This window comes from Myripristis murdjan, chromosome 5, assembly GCF_902150065.1.
Source record: "Myripristis murdjan chromosome 5, fMyrMur1.1, whole genome shotgun sequence".
NCBI lineage: Eukaryota > Metazoa > Chordata > Actinopteri > Holocentriformes > Holocentridae > Myripristis > Myripristis murdjan.
This window is the reverse complement of record NC_043984.1, coordinates 27,864,571-27,885,547: the sequence shown is the minus strand read 5'-3', so window position 1 is coordinate 27,885,547 and position 20,977 is coordinate 27,864,571. Positions and strand designations below refer to the sequence as shown.

Here is a 20,977-nt window from a genome sequence, read left to right as displayed (position 1 = left end):
AAAAAGTAACACTACTAAGTGGTAAAATAAACTCAACAGTATGGCATAATCATAGATCACCCAGGCATCTTCTTCCATAGGACAGTGGCAAGTGAATGAACTGTCACATGCTGAAATGATCATTAATCTATGGCTGTCATCATCATTTCAACAGGCTGCCACTGTTCTTTCCACCTGACTGTGTGAGAGAGCTGCCACCTCAGTGGATTGAAATAAGGCTCTACTGTTGGCCACCAGGTGGCAGCACAAGTCACGGGTGCATGGTTAACATGCCTTTCTATTTTTAAAATCACCTTATGTCTGAGGCTTTGTTAGATACCACTCTATATAGCAGGCAGAGGGAATTCTGGGTAATTTGGGAGGGAGGCATCAAACGATGAAAAATAATATGACATGTCATTTACTGCCATTTCAAAACAAGCCCAGCTGAACCACCAGATAGAACTAAGGAGAGAGGAAGGGCCAAACATAAAAAAAAAAAAAAAAAAACGAAGAAAGAGAGGCATCTGAGAGAAGGACAGGAGAGGTGGAAAAGAAATAAATAATGTGTTTGTCTGTATGCAATGGACAACAGACCGAAGAGAAGAGAAAGAACAGAGGCCCTCCATCACTCCTGTCCTGTAACTATGGCAACCAAGCTGCACAACGCTGGGAGCAGCAGTAGCCAGCTGTGACCCTCTGGGCAGATTCCAATATGATAGCTCTCTGTTCCTTCCCCACTTAACCCCACAGATCTCATCTGAGCCCATCTAAAAACAGGTGGAAGCAAAAAGGTTCCTTTGCCTATCCAATTATTTCTGATCTTCAAAATGATAGAAAAAGTCCAAAGGATAGAAGCAATGTCTTTTTTTTGTTTGTTTGTTTTTTTTACAAGGTCCAGAATGGATTGTGAGTTGCTTTTCTCATTAGTCTCCCAGAGAGAGGCAGGGGTTGGCGCTGACAGATACACACTGTCACTGACAGACTTGAGCCATCACTACCATAGATAGGGCTCAATTACTGGTGTTCATTTACCCCCAGCAATTCAACCAGCCAAAGTGTCTGTCTGAGGCAGCCTGGCCATGAACCAAACACACCACTTCATCACTGGTATTATTCTGTCCTGGTGCTGTAGTAGCTTCTGACAGGATTTAAGATCATGCATTGTTTACTCCTTCAACTACAAATAGACAAAATGATGACAACCCGCCTGTTGATATGTGGCCTTGTTTAAGGAATGCATGGGTGTAATTTACTCTGAGGGGGTACCTTGCTCTTTGATTTGTCTGATCTGTCTCACGGTCTCCTTGAGGATGGCACATTTGTCAGGCTTGACGTTGAAGCTGTCGATGTTGGAGAGGTTGGCAGAGATGAGCTCGGCCAGCTCCTCGATGTATTTGCTCTCCTGTTCCCTCCGACGCTTGTCACACCTGCCGGGGCACCAAGGGGGTTAGACGTGTTGCCATGACAATTCCACCCCCCTACATCTATTATGGTCTGTGTACAGCCGGGGCTCAGATGCTTCAGATGGTTGCTAGCGGCAGACAGACGTTCGAACTGGAGGTAGGGATGTCGGCGCGAGGCCGGGATAAAGGGAACGACCTCACACACTGTCTGACATGCAGATAAAAAAAACAAAAAAAACAAAAACGGAGGCAGACAGACGGGATGGATAAGATGATTGCCACCCACAGAAGTCACAGCACTCACCCTAAGCCTGGTGTGTCACAGGTGGATAGTTTGCGTTTGCGGTCAGAGCACAGCGGCTCCAACGGGTTCTCTCCTACCCCGCTCATCTTCAGCGCATATCAGCACCTGGAAGTGAACACACACATCCTTTATATGTACACCCACATGTAGGCAGCGCAACACACACAGTGGGAAAAGGACAGGGACTGAGTGTGTTTTTATAGGCTCACATTCACATGGCACAATTAAATGAAAGGATAAGTGTGGAATGGGAGATTGCCCTGAATTGTCTGTTTTTTGTCTGGTTCACTCGGAAATTATTTAAAATTCAGGCTGACCTTGAAAGCTTGGTGTCAGTGTCTGCAAGTTATGCAAAATCAACAAAATCCCTAAGCCAGAGGGGTTATAATGGGACTGATTTCCATGGGTAGAGTAGATTGTAGATTTCCACAGATTTATAAGGGTGGACTATCCTGTTAGTAAAGCAGCATTGGTTCCTGCCTAGTGCTTGATGGGAGTGAAATCTCATCTGTTCCACTGTGAGGAGCGACTGATGATGATGTAGTGATTTGGAGCCTCAGGGGAGATGGGTCATCCTACGTTCAGCCAGCCTGCCCGCTAGAGTTGCTACTGCTTGCTGAATGATACCACTCCAGCAGCAGAAACACACACACACACAGAGAGCATACACACACAGTTCCCAGAGCATTCACATGCTCAGGCATGTAGTGGCACAGTCAGAGGCTGTGAGAGAGATGAGTGCTAGCTACTGTCCCAGCAAGGCAGATATTCACCAGCCTGCTTCTTTGTCTGGCTGCCTGGAACTGTTCAAGCAAGAAAAAAAAAAAAAAAAGAGAGAGAGAGAGAGAAAAAGAAAAAAACTGCCTGGGGTTTTGGAGCCTTGAAACAATTCAGATGAGACTTGACTGTGTATTCCAGGGGTGAGTAGGAATTCTCCCTTCCGCACTCTTTTTAGCCGGCATTCTCCGAAGCAGACTACATCCGTTCTTTCTTCCCATACATTCTGACTGCAACTCCCTCATACCATCCTCAAACTACCCCTCCCTTCTCTCACTCCTTGGGTGTAGCGGAGCTGGGCTGGGGACCCTGCCCTTGTTTTCCTGCTCTGGCCTTGCCCTGTGACTGACCCCCTCAGAGTTCACATTAGAGGAAACCTCTGTAGCCGGCTTCTAAGGTCACTGCTCCTTCCCATTCCCACCCAGAAACACACACATACAAAGCTGTAGCGTGTGGCTGCACGACCGGATTGTTCTAACACAAGGCTATCCACGGATCTATGTGTGCGTGTGTGCATACACACATGCCCAAACTCAGACACACAAACACACACTCACTATGAAACAAATATGGAATGAGCTCATTCCAGAGTGGAAAAGCGCACAACGAATGGGAGTCATTATGCAACTCAAGCTGCACAAATGCACGCCAGGACATGCAGCCCAGTCACCCATTACTACTGCTACTTCTACTACCACTATCGCTATTACCACCACAAATACTACTACTGCCAGAGAGTACCAAGTCTCACACACGCTTCGCACTATAAATCTGCACTGCATGCTCTGTGTCAGTCTACCTGTCACCACCACTGTCTAAATATGGCTGTCCCACTCCGTCTTCATCTCTCCCCCTGCACCTCTGCCTCTCTCTGCCCTCCCTCCTCTCTTTCTTCCTTACTGGTTTCTGTCCTAAGGCTCACCTCTGCAGCAGTGGAGAAAGATGACATCAGCCCTCAGTCAGCCTCACATCCTGAAACAGACAAACAGCAGAGCTGGGGGCTGCTTGGAGGCTTTTAAAAAAGAGGGGAATCATAGCAGGGAAATCATAGAGGTATGGTAGTATGGTTTCTACTCTGGCTATGGGGAAGGAATGCAAAAGACCCAAGGAGCTGTAAATAGGTTTCAACACAGAAACATATCATTTTCTTGCAAAAAAGCTTGCCTCACGCAAGGTCTGAGGATCTTTGTTACAAACAACCTGAGCAGAGCAACTGTGCTCTCATGGGATTTAGTCAACTCAGGCTACTCTGCACTCATATTAGTGAGTTTATGTTTATTCCTGCTGAGAACCCACACTCTTCTGATAGTTTGAAATATTTCAGACAGAGAGAAAAACTGATTTGACGAAACCTTTAGAAGACGAGAGTGAGAGATTATGAATAGCAGCTCAACAAACCACAGATGTGTCACAACAAGCCTGGCATGATGCCACTGACCCTGAACCAGCTCCTTCTGACAGTGTGAAACTTGCCCAGGGTTAAAGCGAGATGTGTTGCACAAACCATCAGGTACACACACAGCAGCTGTCAACCATGCAGGCAGTATGAAATCTAGTGGAGACAAAAAAATAAACAAAAAATATTCCACACATCACAAGTGCTCACCTTGGCCAGTCCAAGCCCCAGTCAAGCTCCATTCAGGGTCTAGTGTAGCTTCAATGTCTCAGCATATCCTAAAATCAGAAACAAAATAAAAAGTCATGAACTGTACCCCCTTTAGCTAACATCAACTGTACACAGTCCTGCAAACAGAAATCAGTTAAAAAAGGTTTCCCCTGCAAGTGCTTACAGGGCAAAACTGCACCAACTTTCATTGGTATGTTTTAACCATCTTGCTTTCCTACATGAAAGTCACGTATCAGAAAAAAAGATTACAAAACAGTTTCTTTTTTGGGTTTCACTGTACTCTGACATTCAGATACACATCAGTGTGCAGCCAGTGAGGAGCTCTGTGAATCTGTGGATGATTCAAAGTGGGTTTATAATGTTGCTAATCTACTTCCTGTGAAAACAGCATGGCTCTTAATATTTTTGTTGTTACAAAAATTCATGGGAAAAAGTGATTTTCTAAAATTGCACAGGAAGCCACAGCAGATAGCATCCTGTTTGCATCCACCCTCAGCCTGTTCCACTGCGTCATCACTTCCCCTTCCTGGAAATGTGGCCACCCATCCACCCTATTTACATATTCTGTTTATCAGGCCTGTTCCCTGTCCTCCAGGTTCCCGCTTACATCTTCTATGGCTGCTGCTGGCCATGGAGCTCTCTCTTGCTTAAATGTGCAACACAGCCAAAAAAAGAGAAAGACAAAAATTTGCAGCTTCAACCATGTAGAGCAGGTGACCACAAATCCAAGTCAGAATATTCATGTGAACCTTGCCTTCAAAATCAAATGGTAGCTCCAGCCAAGCTAAGACTATAATTGGTCAAAGACTTCCAACCATGCAGATAATTTGACTAGCAGTGCTCCTATTTATATTCTATGTATACTTACTTTGAAAAACAATTTCCAGACAGCATCTGTTGTACAAAAGCTTGAATACCTTTGAGGACAAACTGTGATTATGAGTACTTTAGTGCCATACCCATAACCAGACTTAAGAACACCCATGGGGTGTTATTATTGCTACATAAAAATTGTGTCTTCTCATCATACCAAATGGATAAACATTCCTCAAAGTGATGGAAATCAATCTGCCTTAGTGAGCTGGTCACTGACTGATAAACAGGTTGTACAGTGGTCCCTCTGCTCTCCAAAAGATGCTGGCAAACGTTTCTCCATTTCCACATATCAATTATTCCATTTAGATATTGCATTTCAGTTTGCTTAGTATTTTTCGGCAGACCACATTTTCATATCAAGCGACCACCCACGGGGGTTGTGACCCTGTGACTGGAAAGGTCTAGCCTACAGTTTCTCGTACAAACTACTCCCAAAGCCCCTGAACCCCAACACCATAATCCTGCCACCACAAATACGTTTGGGATTTTATTTCATTTTTGAAGAGTTAAGAATATTTGACAGTGTTTTTTTTATTTGTGGACACACTTCAGCTACAGCTTTCTGGTCCATCTAAACTGTGTTCTTTACCACTTCCGTAGCACAACTTCTTCACAAACTGCTGTGATCTATACCTTTTAGATTTACTGAAAAAAACGGAGACATAAATAGAATACCATGGGTGATAATACAGTAAACAAGTTTTGTTCAAAGTGAAGACTCAAATATTAAGCCACGTCTTTCCTAGAGAGAACTTATAAGATCTGCGCCTCGCTGGAATTCCCCTATGTGGTTTCATTTGCTAGGACTCTTTCTTGTACTTGTTTCCAATTGTGTGTTAAACTTTCGAACTGTAACGTTTTCTTGGGTTCCATGAAAGATGATTTAAATAAAATGTGTCATTATTTAATGATAGTAATACAAAATGAGCACAAAAACACACATATTTATGAAGGTGTGGTGCCTTCAACATGCCATGCAAATAGCTGCGACCCTCACTTAGCTCAGCGTGTGTGTTTGTGTGTGTATGAGAGAGCGAGAGTGAGAGAGAGAGAGAGAGAGAGAGAGAGAGAGAGAGAGAGAGAGAGAGAGAGATCTTCATCCACACAGATCACTGATCACATCAGAGGCCTCATACGCTGGGCTGCTACTGAGCTAAAGCTGCATTTGAATAATTAAACACAGAGAGGAAAGGGTGTCTCTTTCTGTCAACGGCAGAACCAAGGTTTTATAATTCTGCTTTGAGACAAATCTGAGGCAAGTGTGAGGACCACCAAGAAAATAAGATTCAAGGGAGTGCAGTGGGAGGTAATCATTTTAAATTTTTCATCTAATATTCTTTTTTTTTTATTTTAGTCTCTTTGGACCTATAACTCTCATTCCCTTCCAACAGGAGTTTACTGTTAAACTGCCTTTTCTAACTAAATTGTGGGATCCTGACTGCACACGCACCAAAAATAAGTACAAGACGAGCAACTAAAGGAAGTTGAATTCAATACAGACCAAGAGAAGCACTGGCAATCGAATGGACACGGACTAGGGAGGTGGAGGAGGAGTCATGGCAGATCTAGCGGAATAAAAAGAGGAGGAGGAATAGGGAGGGGGAGGGGAAGACAGAGGAGAGGCTGGGCTGAAGCCCAGAGCTGCAGCAGTGTCACTCCGTCAGTCAGGACCAGAATAGTGAGGACATTCCAGCTCAGCCTGAAATAAAGCCTGCAATCTGAGCTCCCTGAGACAACGACCAGTGGGCCTGACAACAAACACTCGCCCACCCAAAACAAAGATCACACATACTGGGCCACACATACACACACAATTAAAGCCCCACCACAACACACACACAGCACACATTTGCCAGAGTGTCTTCATTTTAACAATGAGAGGGGGTAGACGGCAATGTTGGGGTTATAGGGAGGAAAAGACAAACTGAAATACTTGAGTTTTATCCTCTCAATCATGGCAGATATAGGCTACCAGAGGCATATGGGGTCATTATCCCTCTCCTAACCCACCGTTGAACACACACACACACACACACACACACACAGGGCAATAAAGCAACAAAAGGTGTCTAATAGAGTTTGGGACATCAAGTGCAAAAAGGAAACAAGGGGACAGAATGACTTCCTGTTTTTCTTCAAAGAGCGGCCCCACCTCCTCCTGAGCGTTCTTCCAAGTATACGCCGGGTTTGGTACAATAGGAGCCCACAACACCAGTCTCAACATTGTCTCCATTTAAGCACTGTCACATCCTGTATCATACTGAAGCCAAGTTCGAGAGGGCAGCCATTGTTGGTGGACACTGTGCCTAATGGCTTTTTTTTTTTTTTTTTTTTTTTTTCTTACACATGATTTTAACCAAATGCAGGCCAGTGGGGCCGGACTGGAGCTGGGAGGGATGATGGCAAGATGGAGAGTGCCGACACACAATGGGACTCAGGAAGCGGGGAGGAGGACATATGCCAAGCATGTGTGTACATGTGTGGATTTCTAAAAAGTGTAACTGTAAAATGTTTCAGAAAGACTCCATGACCCACACGGAAGAGCACGGGCAGCGCAGAAATTCCAGAAAGGCCTCGACTCAAGACGCACAAGGAGACTGAACACACACACACACACACACACACACACACACAAGTTTTCCGGTTTTCAAGTTTTTCCTGCATAATGTCTGGGAAATGGTGGTGTAGCCTGTTCATTTCTCTGCATTGTACCATGTGTAGTTTCATGAATCGGGCACTCGTCCCTCATATGCTCTAATGTGATCTTAATTGTTCTGCGCAAAACCTGCTATAGTTGTATCAGAGCATAGAGATTGCTCTGCTGTGGGCAGACTAAATTAAAAAAAAAATTAATTAAATTTGGTAGATAGACAAATATGCTTTATTTCCGTCTTGCCACATTTATTTTCTTTCAGCGGTCCAAAACAGACAGTCAGAAGATCTGATTTTCACGTGAAATGCCTAAGCCTCGGTGGAAAAAAAATGAAAAAGTTTACACTTGTGAATAATCTGAAACAGAGGAGGGCTCACACTAGAATGAAGCACAGTGGTGACACGGTGTGAGAGAACAGAGCAGAGAGGAGGAGATGGTAGACTAGAAAAACATACTCTCACAGGGGCTCGCTGGTCTTAGTGAAACATCACAGAAATGCATTTCAGAAACTGAGGCCGAGATCTTGCAGGGATCCAACTTGAAGGTTCACTGTTGGCTGGTCCAGTGCTAGGCCTAAGACTGAACGCTGCAAAAAATAATGTCACCACTGTGAAAATACCAAAGACAAGGTTGATAAAACGTGTAAGTTTGCAAAAGAAATGTAAGCATGTGCTGATTTTTTAAATAAATCAAAATTAAAAAACAACTATTCAGTATTTACACAGCAATCTCCATTGTAGGCTGTATACATGAGTTAGACTGACAGTAAAAACAGAACTGAGGTGAATTATCAGAGAAATTTCTTTTTAAAATTCACAAATCTCATAAAACACATCCCCTATATACACACTGCTGTTTTCCCCAGGTAGTTTTTTTTCTTTACACACACATATAGCCTACATATGGATGAAGGTGGTGAGGGAGAGAAGGTAGTTCAAAGCAGAGGGAAACTGCTTTCAGAGCATCGCCGCCCCCCCTCCGAAAAAAAAAAAAAAAAACATCCCCCACCCTTACCCTATCCACACAACACACACAGGGCTCAGAAAGGCTGTGTGCATCTTCCCATTTTTCTCACACAAACTGCAGCATGTAGAAAAAACAGGGAAAATAAATGAAGGTGGAGACAAAGAGATGACAGATTCCACTGTGTGGGTGTGTGTCCCCCAAATGCATCTCGTACCACTATCCATCATTAATAGAGACAAAGAGCAGAGGAACAGGACAAGACCCACGCGGGCACACACATACACATTCACCAACCAACTACACACACACACACCGCATAGCGCCACTGTAATTTCCACCTTGCATTGCCTTCCTTTTCTATAAGCCTGACACATTGGTTTATGTAGGACTGTAATAAGAGCGAACACACAGCATCGTCCAGAGAAGACCACGGCAGTGACCAAACAAATGTGTGCGGCTGTGATCACACAAAGCTAATATTATGGAAATGAGTTCATTAATCAATGGCTAAACAGCCTTTTATCTGGCAAGCCAGAGTGCCAGGCCTGCTCGGCCTCCATGCTGTCCAGTCAGATAACACACATACACACACATATTTATTTGCTACTGATGCAGAGGTTGTGGAAAAACAAATCTCATCTAGCCTAAGATAATTTGGTGTGAGGGGATGTCAACCACTGTAATTACTTTTAGAGATATTTAGTAAATGACCTCGTCTCAATGCAAAAAAGTGCTTAGCTTCAACTTGGCTATCCAGAAGAGGCACTATATACGTTTGTGTGCGATTTAACTGTGCCACTCGGTTAAAAAGCCGACATTCATTTTCAGACCGCAGCGCAGCTCTGATGATTTTCCCCTCTTTTCCCTCCCTCCTTCTCGCTCTTGTGTCTTTCTCTCCTCCCTCTCTGTGCCCCCTCCCCCTCTCCCTCCGTCCCTGCTGGATTGGTGGAGTAAACACAGGAAGAGAGCGGGCTCTGTTCCACCACGCCAGAGCTGGGGCTGGGCGTTCCTGCAGAGCTCCTGCGCCGGGGTCAAAAGTTTACTGTGGTTTTCATTTCACCTTTCCTCAGCCAATCACAGCGCCACACTGCAGCACCTGAACTCTGACCCCTGCAAAGAATTCCACTCAAAAGAGGGTCTGATGCCAGTTTCACAACTGCAGCCCCCTCCCATCTACTATTTTTCCCCACTACTCCTTTTCCTTTCTTTCAACCGGCCAGTTTCATTTGTTGACAGAGCCTAGGTGAAAAAGACTCCAGAAATGAGTCAAGGGGAGCAACGGGCTGCTCAAGTAGGATGAGAGTTTTTAAAATAGATAGCTGCAATATCAGCCGCTACATCAATACCTACTGTCTTTTTTTGCCCAGGTCAACGACCACCAAACCAGTGACCTTGACGGATAAAAGCCGAAAAGAAGGCATAAAATTTCCCTAAAATCTCATAAAAACACGAGGATCATTATACAACAGTGTTTCATCTGTGTCTTTGTGCAGCTGTGGCGCTTTTGAGCGACAAGTCTACATTTGTTCCAAATCTGTCGCTGTCTGGGCCAAACATATGATTCAAGTTGAGGTCCTAATGTTAAAAACGCTTTTAGTCATAATATAGGCATCACTTCTAAAAACCCTGGACAATAGTAAGATGCAATTATAATATTCATTTTGATTTAACATTTTCTCTTAATTTCTTTGCTGTGGTGGCGCCCCACTGCTAAATGAATACAGAGGAGACGCTGCAGTAAAAAGTAAAAAATTGTAGAATCCATTTTCGGTTTGTTTGGTTTCAGCCAAAGACCAAGCACAAAGACACATAGAAAATTATGGATTATATAAAAAAGAAATCCTAACATACATCTTAAACCTCCTCCAGCTCTCCCACTCCTCGACTAGCATTTTCTTATTTTCTTCTGTTCTCTCCATCCGCACTGCTGTGCAGAGCCAGCCATGTCTCCTGCCTACCACATGCTGCCCAGATCCAGGTTAACACTATTAAAAGTGTGTTTAAATGACTTATGAGGACAGGCTGGATACAGGGGTCACAAGGACCAAGTGTTGAAAGACGGAGGGAGAAAGCGAATGTGGGAAGGGAGGGAGGTGCTCCGCTGGGCAGGCAGCACAACACTCAGGAGTCAGTTTAGGAATCAGAGTCACTCGTCTGACTGGACACAGACACACATGCGCACACACTCTGAGCTATAATCCAACTGTGGGTTTGTTTTTGTCTTGGTGGCCCTGCACTCTGTTCCATCTGCTGCGTGATTAAGCCTGCACAGCTAATCAAGTCCCACTGTAAAGCAGCAGGCAAAGGATGGCAGACGCTGGTCTAGGCACTCAACTACAAGCTGCCTTTTTTATAGTTTTCATCCATAGAGAGGCTGAAGGCTGATGTGCCAGCTTTCCGACTGACTTAGTATTCCCACATGCTGCTGCAAGTAAAGGCCTTAGCAGAGAAGTTCAAACAACAGAGACTGAACCCTCTCCTTATTTACAGTCTGAATATTCAACATGTTGAGGGAAACAAATGTTCCAAAAAGCTCCACTTATTCTTAAAAAATATGATGATCATTTATTTTGTGCAAAGACCAGTAATATTTGGGAAAATAAAATCATGTAACTTTATTTTGGACACCGAAAAACAACCGTGCCCACATATTGTTGGTGTGTGACTGAGACAGAACCGTTGAGGCTAAGTGTGTCAATTCGTGAGACAGACCTCATGAATTGACAATGTTTTGACTACATGTTACTTGTTAACTCACTGAGCCAACAGGTGACCTCGACAATATTGCTATTTCTGAAAATTGGCCGCATTTCTGACTCCTCTATCATTGTGTCTTTCGGTAAACACATTTTCCACGCAGAGTCCTTTAACACTGAGAAACTTACTGCTGAAAATCGTGCTCTAATTGAGAGCAATTGAACTATCTGTGAAGTAACCCATAAAGGCCTTTTTGGATTCAGGATATTCTGTCTTTAGTCCAGTAGCCTTGGTGCTACAGGTTGTGTCTCCTCTGTTTTCCTCCGTCACTTTGTCTTTGCTTTGGCAAGGCTCATCAGGTGCAGTTCCTGCTGTACTCTGGTTCATACAACCACGGTCCGTAATTTAACCAACATAAAAGGAAATTATCCTTTAAAGCAGTCTAGTAGATCATGACTGATGGACCTGAGAGGACTCGTCTTGACTCCATTTTACCATTTTCATTTTGTTTCAGCAACTGTACGTCCCTCTGCTGAAAAAGACATTCATAGCTTCACCAATTTTTTTGCCATGGTTGATGGATGTTGTGAAAAGGATGTTGTTGATTTGGCTTCTTCTTGCGTTAGAAAAATAAAGTTATGGCTGTTAGTCTGGCTATCTACTGAGCAGGAAATTCCTATTTCCGATTTCGACAATAATATGTGAATGCACCATTCCTCTCTGTTACCATTCCTCTCTGTTGAACTCAGAAAATGTTTTCCATGCAGAGACATGCACACAACAGAATGTGCATCTCCACTAGAAAACAGCCCCTGCAAATTAAACTCAAACACGCATGAATTTGGGCACAAGAGGTAGCCAGAGCAGTAGAAAATATCTTTATCGTAAATGTTTGGGAAACTGAGGAAATATTCATATATGGTATTCATGGCTGCCGACTTTATTAGAGACTTATCACACCACATATGAGTGGACTGCATACACACTCAGGCCTATTTGAGCAATTGTTTTTCGGCCTCCATGACAAAACTTTCACGAGTCCTTTAAAATTAGGATTATTCTTAACAATGTTTAGCTTTCATCTGATTACGAGGCGGACACATCGAAAACTTAGCTGTTTTGCCTGCAGCCCTCCAGAATAATTTGTTCCACTATGACAACAGTAATCAGATGACTGTAAACTGTACTGTCAACCAGAGTCAAATTCGTTGTATGTGTAAGAACATTTGGCCAATGAAGCTGATTCTGATGACCATAATATGAGCACCCTGAGAAACAAGCCAAGTGGAAAAGTGGCAGTCACTTGCAAACAGTAGTAGCACCATCCTTGAAACATATTGGGCCGGACTTGCGGCCAAGTTCTCATTATTTTCTGTGTTGTTTGGTAATTAAACTCTAGCATCATCATCCAGTTTGGAATGAAATGGCAGTAACCGGAGGCAAGTGCCACCTCAGTTATTATGGGGACAACAGTGAGCTTCAGAGCAGCTACCCTTTGATTCGAGTGTTGCCTTAACGACAAGCCACATAAACAGGGGTGACGTCACTGGGCACACTGAACGGCAGTAATGGTGAAAGTAACATTTTCCATTTCATCCAGAGGGGGAAAAAACACCCCAATTAAGATACAAGAGTGTTTGAGAGGAGAAAAAAAAAGAATAAATTATCTGAAGCATGCCTTGCCAGTGCTGACATGCTGTAATAAATCTTGAGTCTACTTGTTGGTCAACTCAGAGTAGCATGGACCTTTTGTTTTGGAGTGGAATTCAGTGTCATTTAAGACTTGGCTTTGCTCCAGGCTGGAGGGGATGAAGGCAGAGTAAACAAAGGGCAGGAAAAGGTTGGGTAAAGAGGAGGAAGCACGAGATGATAGAATGAAAGTAAGGTGTCCATGTAGTATTGTGGAGGTTGATCCAGAAGTGACATGCTCTCTTTCTCTTGCCCTCTTCGCCAGCTTCTCTCTGTCTCGAGGCTGCCAGAGAGAGCATCTGGTAGCATTTATCTCACAAACCAAACTTTTTTTCACCCTTGCTGTCTCTCCCCCAAAACTTTATAAAAGGGGGCCCTAAACAAAACACAAACAAGGTCTTGCTAACATTTTACAATGGTAACAAACTAAGACAGGGAGCTACCCTCCCATTGGCTTGTTCAGGTGAACCCGTTTTACGAGCATTCTTCAGCTGAGGGAGAGAAAGTTAAAGGGGGAGTTGAAGTTAAAGAGGAAGGGCAGGGAAAGGAGGGGGGACAAAGCTCTTGGCACCCCCTTCCCTAATAAACTCTTCCTTTCGTCCAATCAACAGCAACTACAGAGAGTGAACTGTTCCAAAGCCTTGCTGGTTATAAACTGGAATTGGGTGCAATGATTGCTTCAGGCTGCCCGTTTGGCTTTTAGAAGTGTGCATGGCTCACATATGGCTCAGCTAGCCTAGCATTTGGGTATTACCTCAGAGTTGAAGAAGAGGGGAGCGAGGGAATGAATGAGATGTGACTTCAAACAGAGCCAAGAGTGCAAACTGCACCGGTTGACTTGGGACCCGGTGAGGTGGCAGGCTGGCTGTCTTCCTTTAACAGTTTATAATAATCTGGTTTCTGCAGCTCGCATCTCAAGACTCTCACTCTCAAGCTGCATTCAGACCAAATCCAACAATGCGGCACCTTCCTGCATGCTTGTGCAGAGCTGTGGGATTGTTTATTTGTGCTTTAGAACATAGCCGCCATGAAAGAAAATAATCAGAAAATAATAATTCACTGCTTTGTTCCCGCTACCGCCGCTCCCTCTCTTCTTTCACTCTCTTCCTTGCTCGACCACTGCTACTCTCTCTCTTGCTAACACTCTCAGCTCACTTGCACTTTCTCTTCCTCTCTCGTCTTTTTTGAAATAATGTCTTTGTACTCCCTCATGCTACAATATTACAAAGTACACAAGGTTCTTCTTTCTGTAGGCACCTAAGATCTGATCGCCGGCTTACGTGAGTGGCCACTTCAGTGTGACGTCGGGTTGAGTTCTGGCAAAAGTTAACTCTGATTCAACTTCTTGCCAGACAGCTGCTGATTTTTTTTTTCTGCTGGAGGCACTACACCCATTCAAAAGAATGGGAGGACTGGTGTTTCACCTGCATTGCCAGATTTGGTCAGCAGCCTCACTTGTTTGGTAACGTAGCTCTAAATATTTCAGTAGTGGAAACATAACTGTCTTGTTGAGCAGAGTTCTCTATATTTAGATGTTCAGGGGTGGATAGAAAAAGTAAACCTACCTGTTGTGAACAACCAAACACACTCTGGTGTATGGAATGTGCACTTTAACAAGCACAGATAAAGTGTACTGTCACTGCATGAATGACCTTGATATTCAAAGGAGTAGTTTCACACGGTTTGAAATGACTATGTGAAACTTATTCTCAAACCTGATGCTTATTAAGAGCACCAACAAAATACAGGTGACAAAAAAAAAGTTACAGGGGTCAAAATAAATGTCTGAATAAATGTCTAATAGGGCAACTTGAGCTGGAAATAGGTTGAGATGGACTCTTAACATAACGTGTATTTAACTTCATAATCATTAAGTGTGTCTAAAATAATTCATGCTGAAACTTTTTTTTTTTTTTAAAAATGTATGCATCCCTCCCACAAGGGTATTTGGTTAAAGTTAGTCATTAGTTTATTAACAAGTTTGTTCAAACAGCCTAAAGCTGGTAATTAATTTTAACACTGCACAGAACAGTCTGAGCTAACTATTCTAGTGTTTTCCTCTACTTCAACGAGCCCTGCACCCCCTGTCGTGTTGCCTAACAGAAAGGTACTCAGACCAAGGAGTCACATTTCAATTAGGGAAACAATCGGGTTTTCCTTTCAGCTCTGCGTGTCATCAAGAGTCCTCCAGGAGCTACTGCTCCTCTACACAACTATTAATCTTAGATTGAACGCTCATACCACATGACCGATTGGCAGCTTTCTCGAAACTAAACTTATCTCTCTCTCTCTCTCTACACACACACACACACACACACACACACACAGACTCTGACGACACACTGAAAGAATGCCATCTATTCAGACATCAATGGGGCAAAAATGCAGCTTGACAAAGACAGAGTGGAGACAGTTATCAAAAAGTGCCTCTGCCACACAAAAGTGGTGAGCTCTCCACTTATTTTTCTTCCCCCTCTGCTCAGTGATACCAGCCAGTGCTTAGGAGCTACAACCATAGAGCAGCGCCTAATTTATCTGAGCCACTTAAGAAAGGAAGTCATTTAGCAAAATGAAACACTTGAAACACCTTTTGAAATTTCTTTATCTTGCCTATGTTTTTAAGATTTAAAATGTGTGCAAACATACATTTTGAAGCTCTCTATAGTCAAAATCTTATATGCTTGTAGGCACATTCGCCAGTAAATAAATTCCAACAATCATGTAAAATTCAGTAAGACGATGCATTTTATATTGCCATGTTTTATGCCAGTTTTTGAGTTCAACTGCTGAGGCTTGCTTTGGCCTTTGAGTGTGTACTGGACAGCAGTGACGCGATGATACGAAAAGCCCTGCAGTGAGCATTTCAACAATCTGACAATTAATCAACAGTATGGCAAAAACAAGGAAAACAAGGCACAGGTTGAAAATAAGCAGAATTATCCTTTAAATCGATGCACAGCACCTATCAATCAGGTCATCTGATCTGACCCCAGAATCTGCTACCGAAGAGAGACTTCTCCCAGTCCCATGAGAAAAAGTGATAAGTTAATGAATTATTGAGAGCATAGGGGCCAGCAGACAAAGAGCGAAAGCAATGCATCCAAGTCACTTCTTCACCCCATCTGCAGTCAAAGAATCCCCCCAAAGATTGATTCATTGTTAACTCAGCCTGACACCCTGTGTGAGGGAGAAAAAGAGGGGGAGATAAAGGGACAGAGAATGGGGGACAGGGGGCTCCATTTGCCAATAATATGAGCAGAAGCAGTTCATTGGGCAGGTTCCCACAGTCGTCATTTGACCACTTACAAAAATACCACATACACAGGCTTGAGTAATGGCATTCCATCAGACTCAAAATAAAGAAAAATTAGTTCATCTGAGCAATGAGGGCTGCCAATGGAATCAGTCTCACTCATTTGTTCTCGACCGCACAACAGGCAAATGCCCACATTACTGCGATATCAGGCAGCTGCATGACATGCCTTCATGAACTTCAACTAACAATAATGCCAGATTCATCTGAAATCGTCAACAACCTGCCAGGCTCAACCATCGAGAAATAGGACAGGGCTAGATAATACCTACATCATTTCAAAGACTGTCACGTGGAAATAAGTACTGAGCTGTAAATGCCTGCAAGTATCGGCAATGATAGCTCCAGGCAAACAGAGAAACAGCACACCTAGATCTCAACCGTTTCCCTGCAATGACTAACCTACCTCTTCATTGTCTGCCTTTACATGAGCAAGCTCTCAAAGAATGTTTCCTTTACTGCCTCAGAAAGTGAGTGCTCAGCATACGCATTGTGTCTGGCCAGGAGAAAGCAAGAGTGGATTGTACCTGAACCCCCCCCCCGCCTGCCTGCATTGCTGCTGAACACCCTCAGAGTTCATTCTAACATGCACTTCAACACATTCATCTCTGCTGCCTGTCAGTCTTTTGCACACACACACCTAAATAAGATTTATCAGCAGTCAAAACATGAACATCTATCATAGTGATAGGCCATTATACCCACTATTACAATCACAGATACTACAGTATAAGCTTACTACAGCCAAGCAAATAAATAACAGATGTGGATTCTCCAGGGCCATGCTCAGCTAGTCAGTTCAAGTTTGGTTGTCAGCAGTGGCGATCAGTCAGTGATGTACTGAGGTGGGTTAACTATGACCTGCAGTCGACAATAATCATTATTGAGTGAGGGACCACCAATGCACACGAAAAACAAACATTTGCGACCCATTTTCTTGCAGCACCATATTTGTGTACAATTTGTATTAGTTTGATACTATTTACTATACTATGATGTGTTATGTGTCAGGGTAAAGAGTGAGAAAACTCCAATCTGAAATAAAATCTCAGTAAACCGATTTTAAATGTTTTCATGTCCACTGCATCACTGGCAATTGTGCATACGAGTAATAAAATCAGTTCAACACAGGAAACTTGACCGACACAGCAGCTACCGTGAAGCCCTGAACACATCGACAGTTCTTGCAGTCCTGGTTTTTGGCGACGCTGTAAGACAAGTCTGGCTGACTGCTCAGAAATATGTGTAGGAAATGTGGCCAAAGCAGCGACGATACTTGGAGAAAACGAACACAACCGAGTGGCAACAAAAGTTACAATGTAATTATTTGCATACAGACGAGTCCGCTCGTTAGCGGTGCGCGTATTCGCTCATAGCAGACAAACAAATCATAAAGCCTAGCTATTTATCTCGTAAACTTTGTGGCGAATACAGTCAACACAAAGCATCAACACCGTGGCCGATAACAAAGGGGCACTATCAAAACAGAAGTCACCGAAATAACCACCTTGTTTATTGATAACAAGGCAATAATTTTGTAACAAAACATTCCATAACAAATAGGCACTGGTTGGGTGAATCGTTGTATCACGGTAGAAACCACAGCCTGCTCGGCAACGGAGCAACACCAACTTGCCGCTGTGAGACGTTTGCTCGTTAAATCAAATACTAACGCCAGTGTTCAAAACTTGGCTATAAAACGAATCATAATCCAATTTCAGAAAACTCACCGGCTTCGACGCTTTCATTGAGTAGAGCAGTTTCTTTTTCGCCTCTATAAACTCTCCGCCATCTTCGGCAGGACAGTGTTTGTTTAAATGGGAAACACTCCCAGAGCGCAGGGAGCCAGCTTGTAGCGAAGCGACAGGCCTTCTGGGTAATGTAGTTGTTTCCCCCTGCAATCCGCACGAAACTGAATGACGCGCTGCGCAAATGAACTACACGTACACCACTACTCATAGGTGTTATGAACAGCAGTCACAGATATTATTAGGGGAGAGATGTGAAAAAAGCATGGATTTATTTATAGTATTCTAGTAGCCTATGCAAATGACTTTAAGTCCTTGAGTACAAATAGTGAAAATGCTTGCATAAAATAGCAGCAAAATGCGTCAGAGAAAGTATCATATGCAAGGCATGAAACCTTTTTGGCAGGGCCTTTATTATTTTCACCAGGAGACAGGAAAGCTTTTGGACTGTAATTTATTACAATATAACTTATATGGAATGCAATTTAATGTACATATGTCTTGCATGACATTGTTTCTTGCTGCAGTTTTTAATGCAGCATGCTAATGGTCTGCAAGTTTTTCTTTTATTTCTTCACTATGAAATTCCAATTGTCCATTCCACTTTACAAAACACAGTCTGACGTGTAGTATGGTCTGTGTTAGGCTGGCCCAGGCGTGACACAGAATATGAATTCCCAACCATGATTTACTCCTTATCGTTGCACATACGTGCCCCAACCACATGCATAACACCCAACCATTCAGTCCCATTCAATTATGTCAGCTATAAAGCATGCATGCCATCGACACACACATGCATATAGGCCAACATGCGCAGTCTTACACTCCCTCACATATAGATTTCTGAGTCTTTGGGCCCAAGTTCCTCTAGTGACAAATAGGAAGAACTATGAATTGGAGTGCACGGAGGCCCCATGGCCCCTGTAGAGAAGCCATGGAGGATGGAAGAAACTATCTCCATGGTGATCTCTCAGGCACACTAGTGTTGAATTTCAACTGCTGGGGACGAGCTGAGGGCCAAAGATGGAGGGAGAACAGGAGGATGACAGGGGGAGGGTGAGAGGGGAAAGTAGGCGGTGTAAAATACTAGGTAATTAGCTCTTTACTTGCTCTTTCCTGTCTGGACATAATTCTATCTGCAATCAGCATAGAGCCTTTGAGGTGGAAAAAATGAAAAGGGGAGGGAATGGAAAAAAATGGCACTGCAGAGGTGTAACATTTCCATAGTTCCAAGTTTTTTTTTTTTTTCACCTACTTAAAATCTCTGGGAAGGGTTGTCTTCAAAGGAGGGCTGTCGAGAAAGGCACTGAAGTTCATTACCCCGTCATGCCATTTTCTTGAAGGTTTCACATTCACAGAACCTGTTCAAACCTCTGTGGATTGGCAAGGCATGGTTTATTCCATTAACAGTCTGAATAATAAGTCATTCTTCTGTGTTTTCTAAAATCAAGACTTACAGGTCACTTGAAGCACACATGACAAAGCACAGATCAATACAGCTGTATGTCGATCCCTTTCCTAGCGTTTCAGGGTTTTCAAGAGCATTTATGGTGTATTCAAAACAGAAATCACAATAACGGTAAATCATTGTGAAATTTTGTTATGTGTGGTTTTGTGTGTTTGTGTGTGTGTGCATGAGTGAGGGAGCCTCAATTACATTCCACGGACACCTAAGGGGGGCCCATGGCCCTCTGTTTGTGCCCCCTCCCCCACAAAACATGGAAAACTGACCTCCCCCCTCCGTCCATGAGTGTGAGACACTTTATCCCATCCCCCGTCCCCACTCAGCCTCTCTACTTTGAAAGGACAGGAGATAACAGTTTGAAAGGACAGGAGATAGCCCCATAATCATTAATGTATTCAGATTGCTTTACCTGCAAACAACCAACAGCATGCCTCTCTTTGCTTCAAGCCCAGTCCCTTCCCCCATTTCTTGTCAGCATCACACAGATCCAAGACAGCTGACATACACAACAACAAAAAAACAGTCAAGACATCGGCACATCTAGATTAAACTAGAACATACAAATTATAAGAAAATGTACTGGAAAAAAAGAGAGGGTGAAGAATTACTTATGAATTCTCACTTCTAAAAAGTTTGTAAATAAATCACACAGGTATTTCATTACTTGAAGGAGAACAAAACTGTGTGTATTCCACAAGATTAGGCCTCATAAAAATATTAATAATAATAATAATAATCAGACTTACAGGTTAAGAATTTATTATAGCCTTTTCTTAGTCTTTTATTTTTCTTTCTTTCTTAGTCTTCTTAGTCTTAGTCTTTCTCAGTTGTAGATAGTATAAACAACTTTTCTTTATTTTCACAAAGAAGGATAAAAAGACTGTAAAACTGCTGGTATTGATATGTATTGTTGAGAGGATGGCTCAAGTTTATTGTTTTGTTACTGAACTAGGGATGTCATTTTCACAGTGAATAATAACCCATCCACTCCCTCTTGAGTTTGGACTTGGATCCCATTGATTTTGTTGTTTCTGATAAACTAACATGCTATCTGGAGATTTAAACATGGATAGGCTTCATCTAGGACTTTTTTTTTTCCAAGTGTCATTAGTAGTGAAATCAAGTGAGTAAAGCACCATGAGAGTTACAATAAGATAGGCCTTCACATATTCTCCTCTTGATATTTTTTTTTCATATTAGCCCAGAATAATTCTACAACACGTTAAGGTTAGTGTGACTGTGGAAAGACTATTTACAATAAGTAAATAGTAGATTAGTAGATTAGAGCCAGTCTGAACAGGTTTATCACTCAGAATCAAAAACCACAAGTGCAATCACGCTCTTTAAAGCACAAGTTTGTAAATCAGGTTTAAATGATGTGTTAGGTAAAAGAGACCAACTGACTCATATATTAATCATAAAAGCACAAGTCACATATAATACTAAGTCACATTTTCACATTTAAGACTGTCAA

The 20,977-nt window shown here is 42.9% G+C and overlaps 1 protein-coding gene across 1 annotated transcript in view; it reads right to left on the bottom strand.

Annotated features, from left to right (window-relative positions):
• ncoa3 (nuclear receptor coactivator 3) overlaps positions 1-18,110 on the bottom strand; it is a 31,199-nt gene extending 13,089 nt beyond the window's left edge. The window contains exons 1-4 of the mRNA XM_030051359.1: positions 18,018-18,110; positions 4,073-4,140; positions 1,690-1,794; positions 1,249-1,409 (exon numbers count right to left, since the gene is read on the bottom strand). Of these exons, the coding sequence (XP_029907219.1) occupies positions 1,249-1,409; positions 1,690-1,775 (247 nt within the window). The 5' untranslated portion in view covers positions 1,776-1,794; positions 4,073-4,140; positions 18,018-18,110. The remainder of the gene's footprint in view (positions 1-1,248; positions 1,410-1,689; positions 1,795-4,072; positions 4,141-18,017) is intronic.
• Between the last annotated feature and the right edge of the window lie 2,867 nt (positions 18,111-20,977).